This window comes from Balaenoptera borealis, assembly GCF_965194805.1.
Source record: "Balaenoptera borealis genome assembly, chromosome: 5".
Classification (NCBI taxonomy): domain Eukaryota; kingdom Metazoa; phylum Chordata; class Mammalia; order Artiodactyla; family Balaenopteridae; genus Balaenoptera; species Balaenoptera borealis.
The window spans coordinates 65,601,218-65,614,068 of NC_138862.1; the positions used below are offsets into that span (position 1 = coordinate 65,601,218).

General features: G+C 40.8%; 1 protein-coding gene across 2 annotated transcripts in view; it reads left to right on the forward strand.

Moving 5' to 3' along the window:
• Nucleotides 1–12,851, forward strand: part of ARHGAP31 (Rho GTPase activating protein 31) — a 115,084-nt gene that overhangs the window by 64,884 nt on the left and 37,349 nt on the right. For both annotated transcript variants that reach the window (XM_082394613.1, XM_082394614.1), the window contains exons 2-3: nt 606–708; nt 2,993–3,137. In XM_082394613.1, the coding sequence (XP_082250739.1) occupies nt 606–708; nt 2,993–3,137 (248 nt within the window). The remainder of the gene's footprint in view (nt 1–605; nt 709–2,992; nt 3,138–12,851) is intronic.

The window sequence follows — 12,851 nt, forward strand, 5'->3', positions numbered from 1 at the left end:
TTTCCAGGTGTTAATTACTTTTCATAAGCAACAAGTACTCTTGAGTGAGGTAAATAAATTTACCTGCCCCTTGGTTTCTTCATGTGTAGACTAGGCAAGAGTTGTCTAATTTTATCACATAACAGTCACCTAGAAGGCTTTTTAAGACACAGATTGCTGGGCGCCACCTCCAGAATTTCTGATTCAGTGGGTGTGAGTGGGGCCTGAGAATTTGCATTCCCAACAGGTTCCCAGGAGATGCTGGTGCTGCTGGTCAAGGGACCACACTGGGAGAACCAGTGACATGAGGAGATTGTGTTGTGGGATTTCCAAGGTCACTGATGGTTTCAAAAATCTAAGTGTTAGCATATTTTACAAATTCTTAAAAAAAGAAAAAGTCTTAACTCTTAAAACACATGGGTTTTCCAAACTTTAACAAAACCCTATGATTTTTTTTAAATATCAAAGAACATCATCTACCATTTACAAGTTAATTGTTTCCACTTGTAGCTCATATGCATTCCATACTTACTTCTCTTTGAAGTTACCTGGATTTTTAAAAGGCTATCTTTAAAAGACAGTCAGACTTATCCCTAATACTTTATTTTTTCTTTTCCTTTGCATAGTTCCATATGTATTGAAGAGCTGTGCAGAATTTATAGAGACTCATGGCATTGTGGATGGAATTTATCGGCTTTCAGGAGTCACCTCAAACATACAACGGCTAAGGTAAGCCAAAGAACAGCCCCCCAAAGGATTCTTCCTTGATCCTTCCTCTGTTCATACCTCTATCTGCAGGTGTTGGGGGTATTAAAAACTGAAGGGATTGAGGGAAGGATGGCAGGGCAGAAGATCAAGTGCTGATGTTTTCAGATGCCTAACTCTTCTTAATCTAATCAGGAAGCTCTCCAGTCTGATATAATTCTTTCCAACAATAACTCCTGAGGGCTTTTCATCTGTTCCTATGTTTTGCAACAGATTTATCCCTCTTAGGTGGATTCAACTGAACTCAAATGATTTAAACTGCAAGTTGGAAAAAATTATTTATTATTACTCACTTGCCTACCCACAGCTCAGATCCCCATTACATGGTATTCAGAACTTGCAGGTCATCCTGAGTTTTTCTGTTGGCACACACTCAACATTTGATATTTCATCTGGTCGAGAAATCAGAAGTCTGCATGATTGTGCATTTCTCTAATTGATGCCTGTACTTTTAAAATTATTGATAGAGGAACTATTTCCAATTCTATGGATTTATCCTAAACAATTCTAAAATGCATCCTAGAATTTTTTGGAAGAAATTTCTATCACACTGAATTAAGAGGACACTAATCTTCTTTATATGTATTATATCTGTAAAATAAAGGGAGTGTATATAGTGTGTATATATAGAGTATATACATTATATATAACATATGTACTGTTCTATGACTAAAAGAATAGGTTTATGTATTTTGAATATTGTTCTTTAATACAAAAAGAACATACTTTAATATATTTATTATATATTCTTTAGTTACAAATGTAGACTTTTCAAGTAAAACATTCTTGTTACAAGATTAATATGTAAAATTTACATTGTGCAGGTAATTCATTTTTTTACCTTCTTCCTATTTAGTTTTCTGCCCCTCCTCCTCAAATCTCAATTGTCATGAAACTATACCAAAGGAATAAAACATTCTTTTTACTCCCAGAGAAGTGATAGCTGCTAAAAAAAAGAACTGGTTTATTGCAGCTAAAGGTTTTTTGTTAAAAAAAAAAATTTTGTAAAAAAAAAATTTTTTTTAAATCTATGTGCTTACATCATTTCACTAATTTACTCATGTGACATTTTTCAGAGTTTCAACAGCAAGTATTTTTAACGGTTTACTCTTAGCTCTGAAACATACCACACAGTAGCTGGTATCGTGGAAGGACATTTGGACAATGGCCAATTCTTTTTCACTTAAGGACTGACCTTAGCCTTGACAAGGGAAATTTCTGGCTAACTAAATGAATAAGCTCTAGATTGTTTGTGTTCTGCCCTCGTAAGAAAAACACATGCCTATGAATTTGAGGCCATTGCATGGTTCTCTTTTCAAGGCCTCACTCAGTTCCTGTCAGGTTCTGACAGCATCAGGGATTTCCCTTCCCTTTATTAAAGGGGCAGAACCCGACTACAGGAGAATGGGCAGCAAGCTGTTTCAAGATGCTGGTTCTGAGAGTCCGGTTGACTTTGTCACCACTACATGTTTGACCAAATGAATACTCTCAAGAAAGCTAACTTCTCTTCTGCATTAAAGCTCAGATTTATCATCTTTTAAATAGGTTCTTAACTTGTAAGTATATATACTATTTGAGGCAGTATATTCATGTAACCTTGTTAGTAAATGTTTTTTTAATTAGAAATGAGGCCTGGAATCTGATGATGCTCCCAAACACCCCACCATAGATGGTTTAAGAAGATATTTATGAGCTCATTTGTCCTGTGGGAGTCACTATCAAGCAGCCTAGAAGTTTCCATTCAGCATCAAAGAGAGAGGAGTTGATTGAAGTTCTCAAACCTTGAGTTTGAGTCTCCAGATAAAACAAGTTTGCTGACATGAATATGTGGACGTGAACGATAACAATCTGACTCACCCTGGTTTTGGTCTCTCCTCCAAGAAAGAGAAGTTCATTTAAAACAATATTTTGGAAAAACTGAACTCTCAACAGGGTTTTTGGAAAATTGTTTTCATATTTCCCCACTGTCCATAATTGAGACTACAGACAGAATGCCATGGGAAATCCATTTGTGAATGGGATTATGTCTTTCTAATTACAGCAGCTTCTGCAGGGAAGATCCAGACCTGAAGCGGAAATCTTTCCTATAGCTTCCTTGTGCCTGAAATAGAAGGTCTTTTTGAATCAAGGTCAAAAATATGGTCAAATCAGCAGTTTAGGGTCTTTTTACCCCCCTAAGCAGCCAAGTAGCTGCTGACATGGAACACATGTTCCTGGGATTGTTATGTCTCTGTCTGTGTTGTTTCAGGCAAGAGTTTGGCTCAGATCAATGTCCAGATCTGACAAGGGAAGTGTACCTCCAGGACATCCACTGTGTGGGCTCCCTCTGCAAGCTCTACTTTAGGGAGCTGCCCAACCCCCTCCTGACTTATGAGCTCTATGAGAAATTCACGGTGAGTGTTTGGATTTCCGTTATGGTTACTGGGTGGGATGCATGGATGGGCCAAGGAAAGTTTCAGCACTAAAATTACAGTAATAATACTCACCAGATGGTTGCCATTATCTTGGTGATGGAAGTAGGATGGTATAGTGAGGAAAGTAGGGTAGTGGGACTGTTTGCTAAATTTTTCCTTTCTTAAATTTTCAGAATCATGTTTGTTTGTGTGTAAGAACTGGGTTAAATCATCTCCACATTTATGTAACCAAATGCGTGTCATTATATAGGGAGGAAACTAAGAACCAGAGAATGAAGTGACTGGCCCAAGGTCACTCTGCCCCCTAGCAGGACAGGAACCTGAGGCTCCAGATGCTACCCCCATGGCTAATTCATTTCAGGCTAGTCCTTCTGTGTTTCTTTTGGGGGTTGCACAAAGAGGTAGGTGGGTAGAGAAGGGAGAGAGAACAAACAGAAGTCAACAGAGAGGTCAGAAAGCTGGGAAGAGAAAAGATTCTGGGAAAAGCAGCCGAGAGGGAGTGAAGGTTAGGCCAGTGAGTTGGATTGGTGGAGGATGGATGGGCAAGAGCAGAACACCTATATAGCAGCTGTATGGTCACCAAATAGGGTCCCCAAAGGAAAATGAGAAAGGAGAATAAATGCTTAGAGCATGTCTTTTTTTTTTTTTTTTAAACATCTTTATTGGAGTATAATTGCTATACAATGGTGTGTTAGTTTCTGCTTTATAACAAAATGAATCAGTTATACATATACATATGTCCCCATGTCTCTTCCCTCTTGCGTCTCCCTCCCTCCCACCCTTAGAGCATGTCTTTAAAGACAGCATTAAAAATAGGGCTTGGACATTTGGCTGCAGGTGGGGAGGTGCACAGTAGGTGAAGAGTTGGGTTTAACCAAGGTTGAGGCTCAGCTAGAAAAAGAGGAGGAGGGATATGAGAGTGTGTGCAAGGGAGTGATTGAAATAATTGACCATAGAATTTTGTCTAGATAAGAAGGGAAATGAAGGCCTAAGGCAGGTGAGTAACAGTGAAAAAGTAGATCAATGGGTCATTCATCCCAGTGAGGTCAGCAGACTGTTGGAGTAGGGTGGTCAGAGGGGATGTTTGAAATTAAGGTTATGAAGGAGTTGCAATTATTGGTAAGGACCAGATCTAGCCTCTAACCATGGGAAGGAATCTTTCTTATGGCTCTTGTAATGAACTTATTTTGAGCATATAACTGTACTTCAATTTGAAATTATATAGGGATAAACGAATGCTTTTTAAAAATTGGGTGTGGACCATTAAAATAGATTTAGGAGTTTTCAGTGATACCGGGAAACACTCACTATGATAACTGGAAAAAGCAGGTACACAGTTGTATATTAAGACATGATTAAAAAGAAAGATGTTCGGGCTTCCCTGGTGGCGCAGTGCTTGAGAATCTGCCTGCCCATGCAGGTGACACGGGTTCGAGCCCTGGTCTGGGAAGATCCCACATGCCGCGGAGCAGCTGGGCCCGTGAGCCACAGCTACTGAGCCTGCGCGTCTGGAGCCTGTGCTCCGCAGCAAGAGAGGTCGCGACAGTGAGAGGCCCGCGCACCGCGATGAAGAGTGGCCCCCACTTGCCACAACTAGAGAAAGCCCTCGCACAGAAACGAAGACCCAACACAGCCAAAAATAAATAAATGAAAATTTAAAAAAAAAAAAAAAGAAAGATGTTCACAAGATTAATAGCTATTTATTTCAATGACGGGATTATAGATAGTTTTCCCTGCTTCTTTATACTTTAACTTTCAAAATCTTTTTATTTTTATTTTTTATTATTTATATTTATTTTTTGGCTGTGTTGGGTCTTCGTTTCTGTGCGAGGGCTTTCTCTAGTTGTGGCAAGCGGGGGCCACTCTTCATCGCGGTGCGTGGGCCTCTCATTATTGCGGCCTCTCTTGTTGCGGAGCACAGGCTCCAGACGCGCAGGCTCAGTAGTTGTGGCTCACGGGCCTAGTTGCTCCGCGGCATGTGGGATCTTCCCAGACCAGGGCTCGAACCCGTGTCCCCTGCATTGGCAGGCAGACTCTCAACCGCTGCGCCACCAGGGAAGCCCAACTTTCAAAATCTTATCCACTAAAAATACATTAATTTTTAAAAAATAAATAAATAAATAAATTTATTTATTTATTTATTGCTGCATTGGGTCTTTGTTGCTGCACACGGGCTTTCCTTAGTTGTGGTGAGCAGGGGCTACTCTTCGTTGCGGTGCGCGGGCTTCTCATTGCGGTGGCTTCTCTTGTTGCGGAGCATGGGCTCTAGGCATGCGGGCTTCAGTAGTTGTGGCTCGCGGGCTCTAGAGTGCAGGCTCAGTAGTTGAGGTGCACGGGCTTAGTTGCTCCGCAGCATGTGGGATCTTCCCGGACCAGGGCTCGAACCCGTGTGCCCTGCGTTGGCAGGCAGATTCTTAACCACTGCGCCACCAGGGAAGCCCCCCATTAATTTTTTAATAAAAAAAATTAGGTCAAAACATACAAACAAACAAAAGTGGGCATAAATGTTGATCACTTGAAAAGCCAGCGTAAACCAGCTGAGGGGACTCTTAAAGATCTAAGAGGACCTTGAGATCTAAGGCAGAAGGCAAATGAGCCTCCACTCTGCATGGCTAAGTCATTAATAACGGCAGCCTTTGACCCTCCAACCACAGAGGAGTCTTTCCCGGGAACCAGGAGGAAAGGTTGTGGGTCTCATGTGTCTGTCAGATTATCATCATCATCATGATATACAATACTCAATAAAAATAATCATCCTCAATAAAAGACAATTTGGAAAATGGGGGAAAGTAGAAAGGAACCCTTGGTCTCTCTTCTTAAAGACCAAAGACAACTACGATTAACACAGGGTTATTTCCTTCATTCTTTTACTCTTTGCATAGTGTTTTTGTTGTGTTCTGTTTTTCTAAACCAAACTAAATTTTTATTGTAAAAATTAAAGCAATCCAGAAGAATATAAAGGAGAAAGTATAAATCACCTGAAATCTCACGTCCTAGGCATATTTTCTATTAACATTTCAGGAGACATCCTTACAGATCTCTCTCTCTGTCTTTCTCTCTCTCTCTGTCTCTCCCGTTCTCTCTCCCAACTTTTGTTCCTCAATACTACATATTGCTGTTTTGGAATGGTGCTAATTCAACAATGTGACCATCTTTCCATAGTAACAAATACAGGGAGGCAGTATTTTTACAGAGTATTCTCTCATATACACAATGATTTCTTAAACCAGTTTCCTACTGATGGACATTTAGACTTTTTGTTTCTTTCTTTCTTCTTTTTTTTTTTTGGGCCGCACCATGCAGCATGCGGGATTTTAGTTCCCCGACCAGGGATCAAACCCATGCCCCATGCCCCATGCAGTGGAAGTCTTAAGCACTGGACCGCAAGGGAAGTCCCAGGACTTTTTGTTTCTTAACACTTTGCTTTTTATAAACAACATTATAGTGAACATTTTTGTACATATATCTTTATACTTTTGTCTATTTATATCCTTATGAAAAAAATCACAGAAGATTTACTGAGTAAAAAGTGCTTATTTAAAATTTTGTCACATGTTGCCAAATGGTTCTGTAGAGAGACAAGAATGTTCTTTTTCCTGCAGCCTTGCCAACACTGGGTATTTTCAATTTGTTAAACTGTTTGACAATCTCAGTCAACCAAAAATATATCTTACTGTTCTTTTAATTTGTGCGTTAAGACTTTCGTGTTTGTTTTCTGCATAGTTTTAGTCTTCTTATCGGTATACAGTTTCGTCCTTGAATAAGACTACAATATCATCACGTTAACTAACTGAATGAGTCTAATTTAACTAAATTTCATTTTATGATAGATGGGGGTAGATAGGAATTCTTGTCTAGAAAGTTGAGAAATACAAGTTTCTTCTTAGATCTTGTTTAGAGGCTCAGAAGAAAACCCATGCTGATCTCTCCCCACTTGTGTTCCCTGACATTGCTAATCATTCTATCTCCCACAGCGACAAAAAATACCAAAGCAATGTTATTGTCCGCTGGTCGTCAAGTCTCAAGAAAACTTAACATTGTATTTAAACATAGTTTAGTGACACTAAGAAATAAAACAAAAATGTTCTGTTGTGACAACTGAGCTCTACATACGTAGGACCTAGTGATGTTAACTATGTAGAAAAATTTATCATTGAGTAGATTGCTTTGATCACAGTGACGAATTATGAAAATATAAGCAAACCTTCTCCAGGGACATGGGAACAGCTCTATTACATTGTCACGCATTCTTACAATGATTTATTTAAACTCACTTGCACAGCTGAAGTAGAATAACATTTCAATGGAATATAACAGAATTAGAAAAATATTAATAGAATAATAATAATTATGATATCTGCCACTTATTGAGTGCTTACTATATGATAAGCTTATTACAAATATTATTTCATTCAATCCTCAAATAACTCTGTGAAGTAGGTTTTATTGCCTCTTTTACAGATGAGTAAATTGAGGCTCCGAGTGACTTTTGCCTGGGTTTGTACAGCTAGTAAATGGAAGTAAAGATTTAACATTCTGTCTCAGAACTACCACACTATTTTCAAAATAGATGTAACAGCTCTTAAATAGGCTCAGGTATTAAATAATTTAATATGAAATAAGGAAAACATCCCAAACTGGTGAAGGAACAATTCTATAAACAATGTTAGGAAAATTGGCTAAGTGTTGGGAAAGGGGAGAAGTCAAGTTACATTCTTACCATTTAGCGAATTTCAGGGTGGAGAAGGGCTTTCTAAGAATAAAAGCAAAGGAAAAAAAAAATCACCAAAGACAAATTTAACAAACTAAACTACATATAGATTATTGTTTTCTCTATTTAAAAATACATTAACAAAATTAAAAGACAAATGACTATGGAAAACATTTACAATAAAGATGACAGGAGATTAATATTTTTAATTATATAAAACTCCTATCAATAAAAAATAAAAAGCATATAACACCCTGCAAAACAAATGAGCAAAGAACCTCGACAGACAATTCATAAAAGAAATATAATTATTTAAAAAGTATAAATGGGGAATTCCCTGGCAGTCCAATGGTTAGGACTCCGCTCTCTCAGTGCCGAGGCCCCAGATTCAATCCCTGGTCGGGGAACTAAGATTCCACAAGCCTCACAGCCAGTAAATTAATTAATTAATTAACTTAAAAAAATGAATAAAAACCAACTTAAAAAATATAAATGTATTAGAAAAATTTATTTGCATATTAAAGAAACATTTTTTTTAATGGAGTGACTTTTTTTTAATTAATTTATTTATTTATTTATTTTTGGCTGTGTTGGGTCTTCGTTTCTGTGCAAGGGCTTTCTCTAGTTGTGGCAAGCAGGGGCCACTCTTCATCGTGGTGCGCGGGCCTCTCACTGTCGCGGCCTCTCTTGTTGCGGAGCACAGGCTCCAGACGCTCAGGCTCAGTAGTTGTGGCGCACAGGCTTAGCTGCTCCGCGGCCTGTGGGATCCTCCCAGACCAGGGCTTGAACCCGTGTCCCCTGCATTGGCAGGCAGACCCTCAACCACTGCGCCACCAGGGAAGCCCAGAAACATTTTTTAAATGTTAGTATTTCATGCTGCCTAGCCTGTGGTGACACTGGCTCTTTCATAGTTTTCTATTGCAAGTAAGCGTAAATTGGCTGGACATGGCAGAAAGTCATTTGAAATTACTATCAAGAGTCCTAAAATGCTCATATTTTTTAAGACAGTAACTCTATTCTAGGACTCCATTCTAAGATAATAATCAGATGCACACACAAATAATTGATTTACAAATATTTCACTGCCATATTACAATAACAAAACTGGGGAGTATTTACACGTCTAACACTAAGGGATGGGTTAAATAAATGATAATAAATCTCTTGTTTTCAATCCTGTGTAGCTGTGAAAAGTCATATTTCTGAAGACTATTTGCTGTCCACGATGTAAAGTTAAATGGAAAGAAGCAGTGTAGGAACTAAATAGGAAATGATGCCAGTGTTCACATCTGGTGCTGGGGAACCCGGACAGATTGCTTCTTTTAATGCTTCACATGTGAGGAGGTTAATAGTAGTTATGTCTGGGTGGTGAGATAGCGGGTGCTTTTTATTTCCTTCGAGTACGTGTATTAGTTTCATGAGGCTGCTGTAACAAATTACCACAGACTTGGTGGCTTAAACAACAGAAAGTTATTCTCTCACAGCTCCAGAGTCCAGAAGTCTGAAATCAGTTTCACTGGGCTGAAATCAAGGTGTCAGCGGGGCCATGGTCCTTGCAGAGACTCGAGGGGGAAACCTGTTCCTTGCCTCCTCCAGCTTCTGCTGGCTGCTGGCATGCCTGGGCTTGCGGCTGCATCACTCCCATCTTCGTCTCCATGGTCACACTGCCTTCTCCTGTCTGTGTCAAATCTCCTTCTGCTTCCCTCTTTTAAGGATACCTGTGATTGGATTTAGGGTCCACCTGGATAATCCACGAGACTCTCCTGATCTCGAAAGCCTTAACTTAATCACACCTGCAAAGACTCTTTTTCCAAATAAGGTAACATTTACAGGTTCTAGAGATTAGGATCTGATATCTTTGGAAAGAACTATTCAACCTACTATACTACATTTTATTTTTATCAGAAGAAAAGCTCATTTTAGGAAAAATTCAATTTGGGTCAGATTGATTCAGCTAAAATTATTACACCCAAGATAGAGAAAAGTTGCTGATTTAGGATTTTTAGAGAAGGCAGTTTAGAGGGGTATTAAATTTTATATTGAAATTATGTCTTTGTGTATCAGTCTCCTTCATTAAACTGTAAGCTTCCTGAGGACAGAAACGGTATTTATTCTATTCATTATTGTGCTTCCTTTCCCTGCTCTCCAGCTACTGGAGAATGTTGTGACTATTACCTAGTAAACATTTGCTGGCAGGTTGGTTGACCCACACATGTCATCTGAAGTGTCACCGGGGGTGGACCACTGGTGTGTGGCATCAGGCAGAGGCTGACTGGCTGTGAGCTCAAGATGTCTGCCAATGGGGCAGCAGCCAACTGTCCTGGTTTGCCAGGGACTGCCCTACTTTTAACTCTGAAAAGTCCTGTGTCCCAGGAAACTCCTCAATCTCAGGCAAACTGTGCTGATTGGTCACCCTGCCAGGAGCCAAAAGTTGAGGGGAATTGTCTTGGCAAAGCTGATGCTCCTCACTCAGGAGGTTTGGTGCTCGATGGTAGTGTCCTGGAAGTGTGGCCAAAATGGGGCTTTCTGGCATTTCCAAATGCAAAGCAAAATACGGACTCATTTCATGTAACAAATGTCTGTTGAACACCTGGTATGTATACCAAGCAGGCACAGTTCCAGGTGCTGGGGGTTTAATGGTAAGCAAGACAGATAAAATCCTTGCTCTCATGAAACTTACATTTTAATGAAGGAGATAGATGATAAACGAATTTAAAGCAAAGCTCTATAATCTGAACTGTTGATAAGCACTACGAAGCCAGTTAATGCAGAGTACAGGGCAGAGAATGATGGGGACTGCTATTTTGTAGGATAATCAAAGGTCTCTCTATGAGGTGATATTTAAACAGAGACAAGGATGAAGTGAGGGAACAAATTGTGTAAATATCTGGTGGAAGAGGGTGCCGAGAAGAAACCGCAGGTGCAAAGGCCCTAGTCGAGGACATGCCGAGCTTGCTTGAGGGAATTTATGGAGGCCAGCGTGGCCCATAGGGAGCAGGCAAGGAGGAAATGACGGGAGACAGGGAATTTGCAGATGGGCCAGGTCACGTAGTTGTGCTTGCTGCCATGGGTGTGACAAAGACAGGTAGGTATAATGACTGTCTGGAAGAGAACAGTGGTTGTCTCTGGAGACTCAGGGTCTGCAGTTGGAAGGCAGACTAACTTTCTTCTGTGTACTCCTTTGAATGCTTTGCATTTTTAAAATCATGTGCATGAATTACTTTTTAACCTAACAGCTTAAAATAATTAAAAATAATACAGGTGGCTTTATAATAATTTTTAAATAATTAATACAAAATAAAGGGTAAAAACTGAGTTGTGGCTGGGCGCAGTTGGAAGGGACAGCCACGGGTTGTTTGTCCCCCCTGGTGATGGGCCTGCCCGGGCGGCAGGGGTAGAGGTGGTATTCAGGTAAGCAGAGGAAAGTAGGGCCTGGGCCCCGCCAGAGGGGACTGGAGTCCGGCCTTCGCTAGAGTCCTCAAAGGGCAGGAAGCTGGTCTTAGGGATACTGATTGGAAGAGAACAAATAGTCACAGAGTCAACCTAGATCTTTTAAGGTTTAGCTATTAGCAAGATTGGCTTGGCTAATGTTGAGTGAAATTCTCTTTCAGGCAAAAAATTGGGATGGGCAAAATTTCAACTCCCTTCCCTCAATTCCCCACTGATGGATTCTGCTCTCCTAATGGGGGAACACAAAGAGATCGAAAAATAGCTTTGCAGTGAGCAGACCCTCTGGGAGAAAAACGAAGATCTAGAGAGCTTCCAAATAGGTTTGGGGTGCGATGGGGAGAGGCTGTAAATAGTGAAATGAACACCAGTCCCAAATGGGACCTGCAGGCATCAGGGGTGAGCCCGCCCAGCCTCTCAGAACAAAGGTAACTAACATCTTCCTAAAATATTAAAGGAACTTTCCATGAGGGCTGTTGAACTGACCTACACCTTTTTTTCCCCAGACACATTTTTAGAAAGTGGGGGGAAGAGGGGGAGGCTTGGGAAGGGGGTGTGTGCAAAGCTTTGAAAAGCTCATCCCAGCTTTGCCGAGAGAGGAAGAGAGGCCTCCCTCTCCTCCCCGTTCTCAGGATAGAATGTGGGAGGATCCACGCCCGCATTCCTCCGCCCCTCCTTCCCCTGAGCTCTCCCTTCACTTGCTTTATGAGGTTCTCCCTGTCTTGGGAGTCAGGGTCTTCTCCACAAATCTGTTTTCTAAATGACAGCTCCCAGGAAGAGGGCAGAGGTATCAGGTGTTTACTCCAGGCCCCATGCTTGTCCTCACCCTCTACATCCTGCACGTCTCAAAAAGCAAGAATTGCCACAGAGATCATGCTTATGCCGGCTCTGTTCACAGGCTTGCAAACCCACCAGAAGATTGAGACACCTGTGACTGTGACCCTCCCAGCCCCGAATTTCTCCCCACTTCTGATTAGGAAATGAAATCTAGTTTTCCCACATAGAAATTTTTGATTGCCTTTGAAAATTGTTAGCTTCTGTGAATGCTTTACTTCAATTAAGTAGAAAAGTCAAACAAAAACAACTTGGTGGTCAAAGCTCCGGCATGATGTCCCACTTAGGGAAATGGAGCACGGGTAGTCCAACAGATCGACAAGGAGCTCCTACTGTGTGGCAGGCACGTTCTAGGCACTGAGACTCATCACATCCCTGCGCTTACAGACCTTACATCTAGCAAGGGAGACAGACAACAAGCAATAAGCCTAATAAATGAGTACATTACATGTATAAGTAATGATGGCAAGTGCTGTGGGAAAAAATGGAGACAAGCGAGGGGAGTTGGAAGGTCTGGGTTGGGGGAGCGTGTTGGAGTTCTCCTCCAGGTGAGACCAGAACAGACACAGCAAGTGTGGCCTAGGATAGGGTCCAGCAAACAAAAGGTGCGCCAAAAAGTTCATTTCCTTCCACTTTTCTGTGCCTCAAAATTCTCATTACTGAGGGTTTGAACTTCAGCCTTTGCATTCAAGCAAGAAATG